Source organism: Aureobasidium subglaciale (genome assembly GCF_000721755.1).
Source record: "Aureobasidium subglaciale EXF-2481 unplaced genomic scaffold scaffold_15, whole genome shotgun sequence".
In the NCBI taxonomy this organism is placed as follows: domain Eukaryota; kingdom Fungi; phylum Ascomycota; class Dothideomycetes; order Dothideales; family Saccotheciaceae; genus Aureobasidium; species Aureobasidium subglaciale.
In genome coordinates, this window is record NW_013566980.1 from 420,763 (window position 1) to 438,397 (window position 17,635).

A 17,635-nucleotide genomic window follows, 5' to 3' on the forward strand; every position below is an offset into this window, starting at 1 on the left:
CCTTTCGACGTGCCATCTCGTTGCTTTATTCGCTTTCGAGATACCTTGTTCGTTCTTCCCTTCTGGTATCTGGGCTTGCTAGGCATTTTTGCAACAACATGGATTCAAAGCGACCAGCAGATCACAAGTTGACGCCTTACCGATCTGAACAAGCTGAAGTTGAAGAAGGCACAATTACTGTCAACACTTCTGGTCACGCACAAGAGCTCGAACGCAACTTCAGCATTGTGTCAATATGCGCTGTAGGCATCGTCACAGGCAACACATGGTAATGCCGAGCCCAGCTCTGTGGCCACGCTGCTTATAGCATGCTGATCCTTCCTTCATTGTACAAACCGAGCTGACTTGAACTTTGAATTCAGGTGCGCTCTCGGTGGTAGTATTGTCGTCGCTCTGTACAACGGAGGTCCGACGGGAGTCATTTTTGAGTTCCTCGCAGTCAGCGTATTCTACTGGATGGTGGGTGCTTGCATAGCCGAATTGGCAAGTGCTATCCCATCATCTTCAGGCGTCTACCATTGGGCCACAGCCACATCACCAGCTCGGTGCTCGAAGTTTGTCGGCTTCTTAGCAGGGTGGTGGAACGTGTTGGCCTGGATATTTGGATCAGCGTACGTTCGCCAGAATACAGATGATACGAGCCGACAGCCACGAGATGGTCTTTCGTCTTGTGGTATCGCACAACTTTCACTCCAGAGTCATGCTGACCGTAATTCTATCTTGCAGGTCGATGTCGTCCATCCTAGCAAACGAAGTCTTGGCCATGTGGCAACTATTCCACCCCGAATACATCAACGAGCGTTGGCATGTCTTTGTCGTGTACATGATCATCTCCTGGTCATGTTGTGGTGTCGTACTGTTCGCGAACAGAGCTCTGCCGATGGTCAATAACGTTGGTCTCTTTCTGACGTTGGGTGGTTGCTTCCTTACGATCTTGGTTTGCGCCATCATGCCTACTACCACTGGATCTGGGCATGCGACTGCAGCGGCTGTCTGGTCCTCTTGGTCTAACGACACTGGCTACAAGTCCAATGGTCTGGTCTTTGTTACGGGAATGCTCAACGGCGCTTTCAGCGTAGGCACACCCGACTGCGTGTCGCACCTCGCGGAAGAAATTCCCCACGCATCTCGCAACGTACCCAAGGCCATTGCTGCACAACTGGCTGTCGGCTTCGTCACAGGCTTCTTCTATCTCATCGCAATCTTCTACAGCATCAACGACATTGATGCCTTGATGAACAACCCCTACACCAATCCTCTAGCTGAGCTTTACAGACAAGCCACCGGGTCAAGAGCTGGGTCTTGTGGCTTGCTCATCGTCGTATTCCTAGTGAGTCAACCATCTCTGTCTTCAAGTCTGGCTTGGACGTGTCTTCGTCATTCGAATCGCCATGCTGACAGAGCTTCCATCGCAGCCTACAGTGGCCAATTGTATAGGGACTTACATCACATGCGGACGCATGTTGTGGACCCTATCCCGTGGTACGTTCCTAGATGTATGGAGTTGTGCAAGATGACTTTGACTTACACGATACAGACCGTGCCACGCCTTTTTCGGATACTCTTTCTGTCATCTCCCCTCGGTGGGGTAACCCTTTTGCGGCCACCGTTGCATGTCTGATCGTGACCACTGTGTTAGGCCTGATCTATATTGGTAGCGCTGTAGTAAGTCAAGTCGCAAGACAACAGCAAGTATGAGAACACCACTGACATTGTCCAGGCCTTCAACGCATTTGTCGGATCATTCATCATCCTTTCATCAGCCTCGTACCTGGCTGCTATACTTCCCCACCTGCTGAGTGGACGCAAGAACATCGAATTCGGGCCCTTCAAGATGCCAGACAAGCTTGCTGCGGTTCTTATGCCGATCGCGTGTGCCTATATCGCTTGCTTCATCGTCATCTTCTGTTTCCCTTACTCGTAAGCTCTTACCTATTTGTCTCGTTGATTTCTGACATGCACTGACTGACCTGGATAGGATGCCTGTATCTGCTGAGACGATGAACTACTCGTCTGCGATCACCGGCGGGCTCACTTTGATGATCGCACTGTTCTACCCCTGGCAGTGCAGAAACGGATTCACAAGTCCTGTTGAGGTAGTAAGGAGTGCTTCGACAGCCAATGTTGTCAAGGATAATCCAGAGTGATTGGTTTAGGTCCAATAAGGTATCTGGGACGAGAGAATGCACACTATCTTTGAAGAAGCTATAATCACCCACAAAGCATATCTTAGCCAAGCATTGCAATCTCGAGACCTGCTGGTTTGAAAAGCACCGTGAATGTCGACAGCCCCAGGATTGACATAATTTCGCGCAAATGATGAGGTTCAATTTCCTCCGATCATTGCTACTATATCGTGCTCGTGAAGGTCGACCTGCAAACCATACCTTTGGGTTCACGTAGGAGTTGTCTCCGGGCAGTCTTTTTAGGCAGATGGACAGCCAGGGCAAAAGCAGCGTTCAGGGGGAGGAGGCTCAAGAAACCCTCGAGGGATCAGGCTGTTTGCGTGCCCAGGTTGCACGCATGAAGGGGCTCCGTCGGGCTGCGGTCCAGGCGGCGCGCGTCTTCGGTGATTTTTAGATCGGAGGGCAAAGACGAAGCCAGCGGTTCCGACGGGAGTTGGTGAATTTGGCGGGGCATTTAGCCGACGGCTATAATGACATGATGGTGGGGCCGGGGTCAGCAAGCAAGTCGGACAGAAGTCACACGATGAATGGCTTCTGTTTTCTGCAATCCGCAGGCTGCGGTACCACTGACCTGGAAAAAAGCATCACTATCACCCTTTCGAAGCTCTGCATACGCTGACCCGATCCTTCGGCGAGCCAACACTATCATCCGTGGCTGCTTGATATCATCCTCAATTGAGCCTGCATACATTCCTGTTGTAAGTTGCGTTCTCGCTCTTGCCCATTTCCACTCTTCTCCCCTTTCCCTGCCCGTCGTCTCAATTCAAGAGTCAGCTGGTTCTCTCACTCGAAATATCTTGTTCTATTGATTTGGTTGACTTCTTCGTCCCATCTGCTTACATCATGTCTCAAGTCCTCAAATCCGGTCTCCAGAGAAGCCTGAGAGGTTCAGCGCTACGCGTCCCCTCTTCGACCACATACAACCTCCAGTCCTCAAGAAGCTGTGGTAGCTGTGCAGCCGCTGCATACCATCTCAACTCCAAGAAAGTCACTAGAAGCTTCTCCGCCACAGCAACACCTAAGATGGCCTCTGTGCAAGAAGTAAACCCCGCCGAGGCAAAGGTACGTCCCCTGGCGGCGTTCACTCCACGATTCCAGGAACTGACTAGATGATGCGTAGAACTTGTCATTCGTCCTTCAGAAGCCATACAGCGTCACATTCGAGGACCGTCCCATTCCCCAGCTGAGAGATCCCTACGATGTCATCGTCAATGTCAAGTACACGGGTATCTGTGGGTCGGACGTTCACTACTGGACTGACGGTGCTATTGGAGACTTCGTCGTCAAGGCCCCTATGGTTCTGGGTCACGAGTCGGCCGGCATAGTCGAGGAGGTGGGAGACAAGGTGACAACGCTCAAGAAGGGCGACCGTGTCACATTGGAGCCTGGTGTTCCTTGTCGCAGATGCCCGCGCTGCAGAGAGGGCAAGTACAACCTTTGCGTCGACATGGCCTTTGCTGCCACCCCACCCTACGATGGGACCCTCGCCAAATACTACCGTCTTCCCGAGGACTTCTGCTACAAGATTGCGGACCACGTTCCTCTTGACGAAGCCGCACTAGTCGAGCCTTTGGCTGTCGGAGTGCACATCACCAGACAGGCCGACATCAAGCCCGGTCAGAGTGTCGTCGTCTTCGGCGCCGGCCCTGTTGGCCTACTCTGTATGGCCGTCGCTAAGTCGTTCGGTGCCGCCAAGATTGTTGCTGTGGACATCAACGAGGAGCGCCTCGAGTTTGCTCGCAAGTACGCTGCCACACACGTTTTCCGCTCGCAAAGAGTCGGCGCTCAGGAGAACGCCAAGCTCCTCACAGATGAGTGCGATCTGGGACTAGGTGCCGACGCCATTATCGATGCCACAGGAGCCGAGCCGTGCATCCAGACAGCCATCCACGCCGTCAGAATTGGCGGGACCTACGTTCAGGGTGGCATGGGCAAGGCTGACATCAACTGGCCTATCATGGCCATGTGCGCCAAGGAGCTGAACGTCAAGGGAAGCTTCAGATACGGACCAGGCGACTACCAACTGGCTGTTGACCTCATCACTTCTGGTAGCCTGAGCGTAAAGGAGCTCATCACAGGTCGTGTCAAGTTCGAGGACGCCGAGCAGGCCTTCAAGGACGTCCACGCAGCCAAGGGTATCAAGATGATCATCGAAGGTCCCCAGTAGAAGCATGGTCGTGTTGAGTAAAATATTCGCATTTTAATTGGAGTCATGTACTTTTGGTAGCGTTGGCAGAATATCGTTTCTGGAAGTGTACAGAATGGAACTCTTCAAACCAGATCATGTTGAGACCATGTTTGCGGGGCATATATTGACCCTCCCCGGATTGTCCTGTCCGTATGGAACGAATAAGTCATCGACGCCTCTCTCGCGATCTGGATGCGGTAGTAGAAGCCTTGATGTGCAGCCTGTCCTTAGGCAGTATTTTATCATCGAGGAACATGGCCCGTGCGGTCGCCTTGTCTGTCAATTAGGCATTTATATGTGGGGATCTCATACGTCTAGACGTTATGGGCTTTGGAGGTATCGAGTCACGTCGAGAGGCTTCCTAGCATTAGGTTACGATCGGTCGAGGCCGAGAGCACTATGAGCGGGTCAGTATGCCTTTGATGCAAGCAGTCGCTAAGGAGGAAAGTCTTACTCAATGGCTCATCGTTGGGCGCGAAGCGGACATCGTTGACGGAACCCTTGTGACCGGGCAGCTTTTGCAGCATCTTGCCGGTATTGGCTTCCCATATCACGACCGAACGGTCGCCGCTGCCAGCAGCAATGCGTTTTCCTTTTGTATCCCAAGTAGCCTTGATTAGGTACTTGTCCATTCCCGTCGGTGCACCGTCAAAGGTTCTAATGTGTCGTTCTGTAGGCGCAAAGGGGCGTATGTCCCAGGTGCGGACGGTGCTGTCATGGGAATTGGAGAGAAGCGTCTGCGAGTCGGGCGAAACGGCGAGCGATGTGATGGTGTCGGTGTGTCCGATGAGCGAGTACAAGACCTGCTTCTTCCTCAGGTCCCAGACCTTGATGTCGTTGTCGATGCTGCCCGAGTAGAGCTCGTTGCCAGCTTCGGCCAGGGCGATTGCCGTGACGGGGAAGTTTGTCTGGATGAAGTCGACGGCGGCTTTTTGACGAGGGTCCCAGATGCCTATGTAGCCGTCGTCGGAAGCACTGAACAGAATGTCCTCGCCGCGACGGCTGATGTCCAGAGCGTTGATGACTTCGTCGTGGCCCTGGTGTCTCCTTATGCGCTGGGCCGTCTCGAGATCCCAGCTGGCAATGTGCGCGTCGGCCGAGGCAGAGAAGATGTTGCGCGAGTCGCGTGACCACTGCAAGTCGAGAATGGCGCCCTTGTGACCAGACAGGACGCCGTAGTTTTCGCAGTCGCCCGAAGTGCGCCAGAGGAGGATGTTGCGGTCCATGCCTGCCGAAGCGATGTAGTTGCCCTCGTTGTTGAACCTCGCAGCAAACACCTCTCCGCTATGGCCCGACAGTTCCATGACGGGCGCAGACAGAGCTGGACCGCGGTGGGTGCTCTGGATGAGGGCGCCATTCTGCGAGGCCGACGTCAAGGCCATTGAGTTGTCCGACTTTTGGCGCTTGACCATCTGCCCCGAGGCCATGGAGCTGGATGCCGGGCGCTTTTCTGACGACATGGCGTGTAACGGGGTCGCGGTTGTGGATGTTGACAGGATTGGGATGTCGCATAGCTAGTACTCGTTTGAGCCGATGAAGATTGTCGAGCTTGGACCCCGGCGCGACGCGCATGCGCTCATGCTTTATGCTTCGTGCTTTATGCTTCGTGCTTTATGCTTCGTGCTTTATGCTTCGTGCTTCGTGCTTCGTGCCTCATATTCACCTTCTCCTCCGCGCGCACTAGCCAGCCTCTCGTCAAGCAGCACCTGCGTCGACCCCACATACACATTGTAGACATGGCTACCAAAGCTGCTCGTCTCGGCGAAGAGTGAGTCCTTTGCCTGTTTGTGTTTGTCAAAGACGACTCAGACTTGCTGATATGCGATAGGGTCTGGAAGTAAGTCGACCGTCTGCCTTTCGTCTGCCCATGACGGTCTCCTCTGACTCTGGTAACAAGGACCCGTGTTGACAAGGTCAACGCCGAACTCGTCACCCTCACCTACGGCACCATCGTCGCCCAACTGTGCAAAGACTACAACCAAGATTATGCCCAAGTCAACAAACAGCTGGACAAGATGGGCTACAACATGGGCATGCGCCTGATCGAGGACTTCCTGGCAAAGTCCAATTCGGGTTCCTGTTCCAATCTGCGAGAGACGGCCGAAGTCATCTCCAAAGTCGGCTTCAAAATGTTCCTCAACATCACCCCTGTAGTCACAAGCTGGTCGACCGACAACAAGTCCTTCACTCTGCTCTTCGATGAGAATCCTCTTGCCGACTTTGTCGAGTTGCCCGACGACGCCAAAGCTCAAGATGAGCTGTGGTATTCAAACATCTTTTGTGGCGTTTTGAGAGGCGCTTTGGAGATGGTCAGCAGCTTTCCGACCAACTGCCCGACCTCTACTAACTCTCTCCAGGTTCAAATGCATGTCGAGACCCACTTCACAAGCGATGTCCTTCGTGGCAACGACACTACAGAAATGCGCGTCACGCTGATCAGGTATATCGAGGACGAGATGCCACCAGACGACGAGTAGACGAGCACTTCCAGGCTGGCCCTTTCTGGCCATTCCGTCTACTACAACATGTCACGAAGTTACGAAAACATTTCATCTCTGGGCTCGTCGAATAACCTCGTCCGAGACTTACGAATGGCTTAAGCCAAGGATGAGCTGCACTAGTCGCACACAGAACGAGAGTTGCCTGTCAGATGAATAGTTCTAGGGCAGCGTCCCGCGGCGACTATCTATAGATATCATAATGGCCCGAGAGGCAGGAAATAGGGGCTTCGGGAGAGGAAGCTAGGCAGAGACCACCTCATACCATAAAGCACGATGAATGGAAATCCCACGTGACTCCTGACTCGACAGTATCGGAGTGCGCGACACAGTGCGGACAAGGGGCGGCGCTTTGCATGACCCGGCAACTAGGCAGAGTGCAGGCTTCAATGGCATTGTATCAGATGGCTAGCAGCCCTTGAGCTCGCCAGCAGGAGCTTTTCCACAAGAGCTGCCATCTATAGGTGGTGGTGTGTTGAACGGATTAAGCGTTTGAGCGGTCTTGGCATTTCGCTGTCAACGCCCTCCTCTTGGGCAGTCCGTCCTCCCCCAGCCTAACCTCATCACCTCACCCACATTCTTCCTTTGTTGATCCACTTCGCCCCGTCCGCCGTGCCGCTAGGCTATTGCGACTTCCTTCTGCGCATCAATTGTGTTGCGCATCTCGAGCGACGACAGACTGCCGTTGACGCGCCCCCAGCCCGCGTCCCCCGTGTCCCGTGTTCCGATCGGCGACCCTCACGCCTCGGCTTGCTGCTTGCTTGCTTGCTGCCAACCTCCCGCGACACGCTCCATCGACCGTCACTCGGCCATCGCCCTTGTCCCGGCCCTTGCCCTCAGCTGCGACGTCTCTCTCTACCACCTCTACGCTCGTCAGCCTGCAGCGTGCCGTCGACCGCTTGTCGCATCGACCTCGTCGTCTTGCCTGTCCGTGAACGCGCCCCGAGTCCCAGACACCTCCATTCGCAACCATCTCAGCTTCACACTCTCGCACAACTGGCTGAACCCACTCATCACCTTTTGGCATGAGCCAACCAATGAACATGATGGGCGGGCCCACTCCCAATTCCGGCACGCCAAATAACGCGTCCAGCGGTGACATTTCTCGTCAGAAGCTCAACACGTACATCTACGACTACTTTCTCAAGCACGGCAACCACGATGTCGCGCGCGCCATCCTGAAGACTGTCGATCTAGACCTCGACCAAAACCAAAGCCCCGATCGCAAAGACATCAATGGCGTGGGCGACTCGATTGACCCCGACTCCAAAGACAAGAAGCCCGACGACCTCCCCTCTCCCAATGTGCCTGCTGCTTCAGACGGCAGCTTCCTCTACGACTGGTGGCACCAGTTCTGGGAGTGTTTCAATGCCCAGCATGGTAGAGGCAACAACACACAGACTGCAAAGTATCTGAGCAATGTCCAGGTACGCCGCTGCTTCCCCTTGTCTTGCCCTTGCCCCGTCCCTCCCCTCCACCAGTCCCACTAACCCGCAGCCCTAGGCCCGAATGGCCAACGAGCGACAGAGGCTGATGCGCGTCGATCCCCAGATGCAAGCCAACATGGCCATGCGCCCCGGCATGGTGGGCCCCAGCATACCCGTGCCTCCGGAGATGGCCAAGAAGTTCGGCCTGCAACCAGGTCGCCAACCGTGAGTGCTCTTTCCGTGTGCGCTATTCTCGGCCGAGCCGCTGACAACAAGACGCACAGCACACAACAGCAAGTGGTCCAGATGCAGCAGCAGATGCGTATGCAACAAATGGCGCAACTGCAGCAGAATGCCATGCAGAGAGACGGCTCGACTATGGAACAAAGACCCACCTCCCCTGGCGCCGGTGATGTTGCTCCGTCACCCAAACGTCAACGACTGGACGGTAACTTCAATGGTGCCATGGGCCCAATGGGGCGCGGTCAGCCCCAGGGCATGCCGGGACAGCAGGTTGGACTCTCTCCCCGTCTCTCATGTGAGGATGTTGCAACTGACGCTGACCAGATGCAGATGCCCAATCCCCAGGCGAAAGCGATGCAACAGGTATATGCCAACTCCATGCGCCAGCACATGCAATCCGCCATGGATTCTAACGTGGACAAGGGGTTGATGCCTAACGGAACGCCTCAGATGCCGCAGGATCCCAACGCCGCCGAGTTCTTCAATCCCCAGATACGGCCCATGCCCGGCCAGGCGCCGCCCAACGCGAACAGCAACCACGCCCTACAGGACTACCAGATGCAACTGATGCTGCTGGAACAGCAGAACAAGAAGCGCCTCTTGATGGCCCGCCAAGAGCAGGACAACATGACCAATGGCCCCAACGGCCCCGTGCCCGCCTCTGGCCAGCCGCAGAACTTCGCCCCGGCAATGTCGCCCTCCAACAGCCGGGCAGGTCCCTCACCAGGCCCCAACGAACAGATGCGACGCGGCACTCCCAAGATGGCCCCCGGCGTCGTCCCCTCTCCCACTGCCGACGGCGGCATGCCCGGCCGCGCCTCGCCTGCCCCCGGCCAGTTTGATCCCAACAACGCCATGAACCCGGCAATGTTCCCCATGGGCATGATGAAGGGCCCCAACGGCCAGATGATGCAGCCTCCCAGCTCTCACCCTGCCTTCAACCAGATGAACCAACAGCAACAGATGGACATGTTCCGTCAGTCTCAGGCGCGCAATGGTCAGGCTCAGATGGCCAATGGCTTCATGCCCCAGGGCCCAAACATGATGGGAGGCCAGCCCCCGCCACAACCGCCCAACATGACTCCTCAGCAGCGCAACGCCGCTATGCCACCTCCACCTGCACCTGGTAACGATGGTCCAAGAGCTGGCACCGGCCCATCTTCTCCTTCCCAAAACCAAGCTCCACCTACGCCTTCTCAGGCAAACAAACCTAACACAAAGTCCAAAAAGGATTCAAAGGCCTCGGCGAACAAGGTAACATTTGCTAGATCTTCCAATGCTGCCTCGAATACTAATCGTCCTTCTCAGGGTGGAAAGAAAGGAACCACCGGTGCTACCCCTCAAGAGTCGACTGAGCAACCTCCTACTCCAACTCCGGCACCTCCAATCACCCCTCAACCTACCTCGGCCTTCCCTCCTAAGCCAAGTCAAGCACAAAATCAACCGCAAGGTGGCCAATCTGGCATGCCCGGTCAGCAAAACCAAGGTGGTGACATGTCCAACATCGGTGCTCCTTTTGGTAGTATGGACGACAACGTAAGTCACCCGGTACCCCTGACCCAAATCACACTGACACATGGACAGTTTGGTGGTATGGGTCTTGACTTCGAAATGACCGGTCCCGACGTGCTCGACAACTTCGACTTCGACTCCTTCCTCACGACAGATGGCGGTGCCGATGGCTTCAGTTTCGATCCCAGCGGAATGAACTTTGGCACTGATGGCGGACTCGAGGCAGGCGGTGATGTCTGAGCACGCACTGTATTCTGCCACCCGAAAACCGCTCGACGTGCTTACCTACAGTACAAAGATCTGGCTTCGGTAGTACGATATGTCGATTACATTCAGACGAAGCCTGATGCTGTGGTCACAAGCGCGTCTCTCGAGACCATTACGAAGGTCTAATTCTTGTTCCGCCCGATCAAAAGCGTCTCCGCAGTCGCGTCATCTCCTTTATCATATATTAACCCCCTTACGACGAACGGTTGAATCTATCCTTATACCACCATCGCATATGGATCGTACTATTTCAACACGCTCATCTCCGAGACTAAACGACTTTCATTTTCATAGTCATATTCAGTCAGCGAAGGTCGAAGCGTATGAAGAAAATAACTCGACCTCACACGCACACAAGCACACTTCACCATACATTTCACTACAGATTTCACACACAAAAACAAATATCTTTCTTTCTTATTTCTTATACACGAGCTCAAGGCGGGGCCGGCGTCTGGTATGGGGAGCGAGATCTCCGTCAATGGCTTGGTCAGATGAGGCCAGGACCGGAAAGTGAGTGGGTGAAGTCGAGCGGCCATTGTCTACTATCATCAAGATCTATACCCAGTTTCTACTTATGTTCTTTCTTGATTTAACGATTCGCCTTGACGATCACCTCTGCGTCACTTGCTCTTGGGTGTACCCTGTGCCAAAATTTTGGTTTCCCTTCTCATGATGTTGCGTAATGACACTGCCCTCCATCTCGTCCACTCTTCTAATAATTCGCTTGTATCACTTGCATGGAGCCTATTCACAACTATGAATTGCCCGAAAAGTAGATCCAACAGGGTGACAAACGTGTGAAGCTGGCGCAATCCATCGAACCGAGTCAATTCACTCGCTGTTGGAATGACCCTGGTCCTCACTCTTGCGCAGGCATCCTTGAGTCACAGGCGGTTGAATCTCTCCATTGAACACCGACATGTGTTGTCACTAGTGTGAAGATACATACATGCGGCTGATCGAAATTGAACTATCATCAGGCGACGACACTACAGATATTTGGAAACTCTGCTGAATTTCACCACGAAGCTTTCAAAAGCTTAGCGAAGCCTTGGAGATCCCCTCGTCAATCTGGAGGACAAATCTGCGAGGGTGTGAGATGACAGTTCACTCGATTTACGATGTGTGGTCCAGAGCCGCCATGACTCAAACATGATGGATTGTTGGGGGCCTAAGAAAAGTGCAAATTCCGTTCGATAGTTGTAAACCACGTTTTCAAGTCGCCGACCAACAAGCGATATCTAGACTCTGGTTGGCCTAAAAGGTATAGATGGAAAGCCCGGCACTTGTGGTAGCCAATGATCACCGTGGCGGAGAAAGGAAAATATTGAAAATCACTTATGCCAAAATGGTTGTTGGAAGGCCCAGAATAGGATCCTCTGAGGTGTTCGATGCGAAACGGGCCCGAGCCCTGCGTGGAGTCTCATGTGTACCGGCGAGGTTCCAGCGGATTGTGTCTCTACTCTACAGCCCTGTAGGACTCTAGATCGGAGGGTCAAGCGAGCCAGTGATCGGATTAGTTCTGCAGCTTGACGGTATCCTTGCCATATAGATGCCGGATCGGTCACGCAGTCTGTGCACATCTGAGGTATGATGTACTAGAATGAGCCTCACAGTACCACAGCGAAACAGTGCCTGCGCGACAAGGCGATTGGGACGAGGAGAAATCAGGATGCCTTTGCGGATCAATGACATACACGCGATGGAAGCCTCGTTCTGTGGGGAAGGGTACAATAGTGACTAGTGAGACTGACGAGATGGCTTGACAGTTGAGGGCTTGAGGGCTGTAAAGCCAATGTGCGAATCGGCGCCATAGATACGGCTTGCAATCGACGCCCTTTCAATCCTGATGCTTGCCGAAGATACGTCCAGCATAAGAAGAGCCAAGATGCAGACTGGGCCTGAACGAGTAAGGGCGCCTGCCACACACGCAGTATATTTACACTGAGCATTTCAGAAAGCACAGCACACGAGTCCGAATATGAGGTTGATGGCGGTTGCATGACAAAAGGACAAATCATGTGGGGAAATGCTGCCGATCACCATCGCAGAACAGATCGAGGCTCGCGGGCCGAGCGGCTGAGTTGGAAAAGAACCGCCAAGAAGTCGTGGTGTCAATCTGACAAAAGAGGAGGGCCCAGACCTGGGAAGCGAAGGGCTTGCGAACAAGACAAGAAAAGAGTGTGGAGAGCAAGGGTTTCCATGTTGGCAGTTGGAGCAGAAACGATAGAAACGGGGGGTGCTATTGACAACACGGACGACGGTAAACGGGCTACGCATGGTTGGCATGTATACTCGGCGGGGCGACAGAAGCGTCGAGGCATGTTGGAGCTGGCATGGGAGATGAGATATATGTATGACACGGCGAGCACTTGATTGAGAAGGGATAGTTGATGTTGTAGATTTGGCTGGCTCCATCTCTCAGCATCCCCATGCTGCTGGACAAGAAGACATTTGATCCGAGTTGCCGAGAGCGGTCAGCGATAGATAGTCAATCGGTCTTGGCCTGTTCGCCGCCATCTTGCCCTCTTTTGTTCCTCGCTCCCTGACTACGCTGTCGACGGAGTGAAGTGCAGTTGTCTGGAAAAGAAAGCAGAAAGAACAAGCAAAGAGGTGAAAGGAAAAGCACGAGCGGCTGATCGGGACGCGGGTATTCTGGTTCAACAGATTGGAATTGAGTTCACGTTACCATGACCATGGTGGCCGCACGGCAGAGAAGGCCTAGTCACTTGGCTGGCATTGCCATTCCGCCCGTCAGCATGCAAGCCACGACAACGACGACGACGACGACGACACACGCCGCTGCTCCTCCTACCTCGCCTCCCTGGACCGCCGTATCGCACTCGCTCAATCCCTTTGGCGATTCCAATGGCCGGCGCGACAGCTTCACCACTCCATACCGCCGCACATCGACCTCGACATCGCTCTCACTCTCGCTCGCTGCCCACGCTGCCGCTGCCGCTGCTCCTGCTGCCCGCCCGCCCTTGGCCCGCAGCATGACTTCGGCCTCGCACCTGCCGCGTCATGCCAAATTGCACAAGCGCTCCGACTCGACCTCGTCGGCTGCCCCCACCGTCTTCACCATGCCGTCACCCATCCAGGACGAATTCACCCACGCCCTCTCGTCCACCACCACGGCCAACACGTCCACTCAGAATGCCCGCCACTCGTCCGCCAACAAGATCAAGCCCTACCTCCGCAAGATGTCCTTGCGGGACGACGACTTGGACCAAGGCCGTCTCGATCTGTCGCGTCCGTCGGCCGAAAACGAGTCGCTAACTGGCATCGGTATCTGCGACGACGCTCCCTCCTTCTCGAGATCTACCTCGGATGTCTCCTTCATCCCATCCACTCGCCGAAAGGCCTCTCACTCCCGTGCCACCAGCGGTCCCGCCTCTCTTGCCGTCGCTGCTTCCGGCCCGCTGCGTCCGACCCAGCCCTTTGCTCCTCTGCGGGAAGCCCCTCGTGCTTTCACCCCGCCTGCCACCGTCTCGCAGGGCGACACATCCGACGATGAGGCGGAGGAAAGCGTAGGTGTGCTCACCAACGACATTCGTCAACCCGACTATGAGCCTTGGAAGCCTCGCAGATCCGTCTCCATCTCCTCGAATCCTGCAATCACTCCTCTCTCCCAAACCTACACTGCGGGCTCTCTCACAAAGCTGACCAGTGCATCCCAATCCAACCTCTCGATCCGCTCGCAACCTTCATACGATCAGCTCAAATCTGGTCGCTCGACTCGCAACAACGGTAGAGGCAGTGATTATCCTGCGACCCCGTCTGCTCGCACTTCGATAGACAAGGCCTTTAGTTTCATCACACGGACCTCTGAGCCAGAGGATGCGGCCTCGCGAGCGGCCGCCATTCGTGCTGCTCGTCGGGCTTTCGAAGAAAAGGAAGCGGCCAAAGATCGCAAGTACGAGAAAGAAGATGTCAAGCGAAGAGCTTCGGTCATCAAGAAAGAGGAACGCAAATGGCGAAAGTCGGACCCGCGTGCAAGCATGACCAGCAATGGCAGTAACAGCATCGTGGTCGACGAGGAGAAGGCAGTCGCTGGCACTGACTATGCCACTCAAACCCCTGCCCATGATCTCAGTCTTCCTATACAAGGGGATCAGAGTGGTGCTGCTCCGACAGTGCCCATCTCGCCACCAGCACCCAGCAAAACCAAGCAGGCAAAAGGTGGTTGGAACAGGATGCTCGCCTGGACACGGACCAGACTTCTCAACTGCGGCGGCAAGGCTTGAGGCTCTAGCAAGACATGACATTGCATCGATGGATATTTGTATAGATGTTTGATGGTTTCAGCGTGGGAGGGTGTTCGCGTTTGGGCATGTTTCCAGCATTTGCATTCGATTTATGAGCGTGGAGTTTTATGGATATACCCTCTTTGTGGAAGATAGCAGGGTCGGATTTGATGACTTTAGCATAGTTTGGCAGCATATCAGTGAATAGCGAATCTAGCAGCAGTACAAGGACAGCCATTGCAGGTATACATGTTGTTTTCAGGTATTTAGCGCATCAGAGTGCATGCAAAGCAGTTGGAAGATGCCAAGCATGTGGCCTTTCTGCTTGCCGAGCGGAGAGCGGAGTGGGTTGACGGTCCATGGAAAATCAACTGGACATGCATCATCACTCCCACCAGCAAGATTGCCATTGACTGCCGAAGCCACACACTCAGCCCGCCGCACTCACAGATCGCTCTTGAAGACACGATCAGCTTCCATCACGAGCAGCTTGACACCTTCTTCCACAATGGCGACAGTCTCGCAACCGCCGCAGATACCGCCGTCGCAACCGCCTCCGCCGCCAGGAACCTCTGTACCTCAAACCAGCCCCCAGCTTGTGCCGTCGCGCCAGCCTCTACCGTTATCTGCTTCACAAGAAGGCCAAGTGCGAGAGATATACCACAAACGTGTGCGAAACAAGTGCGCCGAAGAAGTGCGACGTATGTGCTTGACTCATCATGTCTCAACCAATATATCTAGTCGAGCTAATCCTTGTACAATACAGAGTTCGCAGCATGTGCAACCAATCGTACTTTCACCGCGCCTTTCTACTGCCGACCCGAACGCCGCTTGATGAATGCCTGCATGCTTCAATATGCCAACCAAGCCGAACAGGATGCCGCCAGAGAAGAGTGGTTCGCAACTCGTGATCTGCGACGTAAAGAACGAGAGGCCAAGGAAGAGAAGAGGAAAGAGCAGGAGAAGTTCCACCGCGAGTGGTGGGGCTTGGATGAGAATGGCAAGCGCATTGAAAAAGACCCGAAATGATGCACATCGCATACAGCGTGTGGTGTTTTGTGTGGCTGCCTCAGTCATGGCAGCTGGTCCGCAAGCATACGTTTGCATAAACATGGGCATAGGCAGGCGTTTGAATGGCGTTGAGCATGGCATCTTGTACAAAATATCATCATTTCTTCTTCGGTATGTATTCTCGATCTTCCTCCTCTAATAATGGAACACTTCTTCAACATTCTTCAATGGACCATGCCCGATATTTACACTTTCCGTCGATCTGCCACTCCAGTCCCCACGAATCTTCGTGACCCGGCGAGTTATCAGACCTTCTTCACTTTGTGCCTCACGTATACCAAGACGACCGCCGTTCGCTATGGATATACGGAACGAGACTGGACCAGCAACTACAAGCCGAAGCCATACGATTGGCAGCTCTCCAGAAAGCATCGCTGCGGAGTAGTCCTCATGAAGAACCAGTGTATACCATTGGAAAGTACCATACTCTTGGGACCCACGGCATAACGCACGATATGTTGTTGACATTCATAGCTAGTTTTTCCCACATCATGGAGTACTTGTAGCATAAGTTCGTGCTTCTCAAACATCACATTTGAGCCTCAGGCTTTGTTCACTTGCCAAGATCTGGGGATCTAGGTGCCGAGGCATGTGATACCGAGGGACTTATTCTAGAGCCTACCTTCCTTCACTCCAAACAAAAGAGCACCTTCACAACACATCTTTCCAGACACAACCAAGCAGCTATGCATATCAAAGACAGAACCTTCGTTATATCTGGCGGTTCTTCCGGCCTAGGATTAGCGACAGCGCGCAATTTGCACGAGAAAGGCGGCTATGTTGCCATCTTTGATCTTAACGCCGACTCTGGAGCAGAGGCAGTGAAGCAGCTTGGCTCCGACAGATGCCAATTCTTTGAAACCGACGTCAGTGATACCGAAACTATCGAGGAATCAGTCAAGACCGTCTCTCAATGGGTACGGAAGACTGGTAAACCGATTGGTGGTATTGTCAGCGCCGCTGGTGTAGGAAACCCCGGAAAGGTATGTCGAATAACGTTGTTGCGCACGCAAGTGGTGATGGTCATTTGATGCTGGCTATACAGATGATTGATCGTAACAACGATCCGCTTTCCTTGTCATCAATCGACTTTGTTTTGAACATCAACCTCAGAGGAACTCTGGATTTCGTTCGTCAGTTGCTCCCACTCATGACCAAGAACCAGCCCACAGAGCCAGACAACGAACGAGGCTGCGTCATCTTGGTCAGCTCTTCAGCTGCTTATGACGGACAGCCAGGACAGGTACGCTATGTTGTTATTCATCCTACTTGGATAGCTATACTGACTCCAATCAAGGTCTCATACGCTGCCAGTAAGGGCGCAGTGAGGTCGATGACCCTGCCAATGGCTCGCGATCTCGCACAATTCGGCATTCGTGTGGTGACCATTGCACCCTCGCTGTTCGAGTCGAACATGACGGCTATGATGAGCGACAAAGTGCGCAAGTCGCTTGAACGTGTTATGGAGTTTCCAAAGAGGGCAGGTAGAGGCGAGGAGTTTGCCGAGTTGACGAGGCATGCTATCGAAAATGTCATGTTGAACGGAGTCGCGCTACGACTGGACGGTGCGATGCGCATGCCATCCAGACTATAGCGATAGCAACAGACAATTCTACTCGCATGTTTTTGCTCTTTAGAACCGCATTGATACTGTAATGACCTTGCATGATCATGAACTAGGGCTAATTGATATATCTTTGACTTATGTGGCCCGAGCTCATACAGGGCGACCCTAACCTTCCTAGTCTACGACTCTATATAAGTCTAATAAATATATGTTTTCTATTTTTTAATGTTTTAAACCCTTAGAGAATTTAAACTGGTAGAACTATGCTAATTAACTATTAACTAATTATATACTAGATATCTTATCTGGTAAATTTAGGTAGATAAATCTTTACTTAAAATTAATCTATTTAATAATATAGACTACTAGGTCTATCTAAGCTAGTAGATAGCTTACTAATATTTGTTAGTAGGCTTAGGCTTAAAT

At 53.4% G+C, this 17,635-nt stretch overlaps 9 protein-coding genes across 9 annotated transcripts; 7 read left to right on the forward strand and 2 right to left on the reverse strand.

Annotated features, from left to right (window-relative positions):
• Positions 1–98: 98 nt before the first annotated feature.
• On the forward strand, positions 99–2,147 carry AUEXF2481DRAFT_6454 (uncharacterized protein; the record flags this gene model as incomplete). Its single annotated transcript, XM_013486771.1, has 7 exons — positions 99–268; positions 363–611; positions 727–1,330; positions 1,416–1,482; positions 1,538–1,665; positions 1,721–1,920; positions 1,979–2,147. The coding sequence occupies 7 exons, from the start codon at positions 99–101 to the stop codon at positions 2,145–2,147; spliced, it is 1,587 nt and encodes a 528-aa protein (XP_013342225.1).
• Positions 2,148–3,029: 882 nt separating this feature from the next.
• AUEXF2481DRAFT_47482 (uncharacterized protein) lies at positions 3,030–4,353 on the forward strand (the record flags this gene model as incomplete). Its single annotated transcript, XM_013486904.1, has 2 exons — positions 3,030–3,248; positions 3,307–4,353. 2 exons carry the CDS (start codon positions 3,030–3,032, stop codon positions 4,351–4,353), a joined length of 1,266 nt encoding a protein of 421 aa, XP_013342358.1.
• Positions 4,354–4,718: 365 nt separating this feature from the next.
• On the reverse strand, positions 4,719–5,834 carry AUEXF2481DRAFT_6456 (uncharacterized protein; the record flags this gene model as incomplete). The annotated part of the gene is made up of 2 exons (XM_013486772.1): positions 4,719–4,771; positions 4,829–5,834. The coding sequence occupies 2 exons, from the start codon at positions 5,832–5,834 to the stop codon at positions 4,719–4,721; spliced, it is 1,059 nt and encodes a 352-aa protein (XP_013342226.1).
• Positions 5,835–6,110: 276 nt separating this feature from the next.
• AUEXF2481DRAFT_30958 (uncharacterized protein) lies at positions 6,111–6,851 on the forward strand (the record flags this gene model as incomplete). Its single annotated transcript, XM_013486834.1, has 4 exons — positions 6,111–6,142; positions 6,203–6,211; positions 6,272–6,683; positions 6,732–6,851. 4 exons carry the CDS (start codon positions 6,111–6,113, stop codon positions 6,849–6,851), a joined length of 573 nt encoding a protein of 190 aa, XP_013342288.1.
• Positions 6,852–7,918: 1,067 nt separating this feature from the next.
• AUEXF2481DRAFT_30959 (uncharacterized protein) lies at positions 7,919–10,294 on the forward strand (the record flags this gene model as incomplete). Its single annotated transcript, XM_013486835.1, has 4 exons — positions 7,919–8,299; positions 8,376–8,524; positions 8,584–10,078; positions 10,127–10,294. The coding sequence occupies 4 exons, from the start codon at positions 7,919–7,921 to the stop codon at positions 10,292–10,294; spliced, it is 2,193 nt and encodes a 730-aa protein (XP_013342289.1).
• A 1,798-nt stretch (positions 10,295–12,092) lies between these two features.
• On the reverse strand, positions 12,093–12,878 carry AUEXF2481DRAFT_312924 (uncharacterized protein). The gene has a single exon (XM_013486976.1). It carries the CDS (start codon positions 12,740–12,742, stop codon positions 12,278–12,280), a length of 465 nt encoding a protein of 154 aa, XP_013342430.1. The 5' UTR covers positions 12,743–12,878; the 3' UTR covers positions 12,093–12,277.
• A 136-nt stretch (positions 12,879–13,014) lies between these two features.
• On the forward strand, positions 13,015–14,571 carry AUEXF2481DRAFT_6459 (uncharacterized protein; the record flags this gene model as incomplete). The annotated part of the gene is made up of 1 exon (XM_013486773.1): positions 13,015–14,571. The coding sequence occupies one exon, from the start codon at positions 13,015–13,017 to the stop codon at positions 14,569–14,571; it is 1,557 nt and encodes a 518-aa protein (XP_013342227.1).
• Positions 14,572–15,079: 508 nt separating this feature from the next.
• Positions 15,080–15,600, forward strand: AUEXF2481DRAFT_30961 (uncharacterized protein; the record flags this gene model as incomplete). Its single annotated transcript, XM_013486836.1, has 2 exons — positions 15,080–15,272; positions 15,338–15,600. 2 exons carry the CDS (start codon positions 15,080–15,082, stop codon positions 15,598–15,600), a joined length of 456 nt encoding a protein of 151 aa, XP_013342290.1.
• Positions 15,601–16,328: 728 nt separating this feature from the next.
• On the forward strand, positions 16,329–17,236 carry AUEXF2481DRAFT_30962 (uncharacterized protein; the record flags this gene model as incomplete). Its single annotated transcript, XM_013486837.1, has 3 exons — positions 16,329–16,625; positions 16,688–16,885; positions 16,940–17,236. The coding sequence occupies 3 exons, from the start codon at positions 16,329–16,331 to the stop codon at positions 17,234–17,236; spliced, it is 792 nt and encodes a 263-aa protein (XP_013342291.1).
• Positions 17,237–17,635: the final 399 nt, after the last annotated feature.

Excerpts from the sequence above, each read along its gene's own strand:
- AUEXF2481DRAFT_312924 (XM_013486976.1), bottom strand. The coding sequence starts at position 12,742 with ATGGAGCCAGCCAAATCTACAACATCAACTATCCCTTCTCAATCAAGT.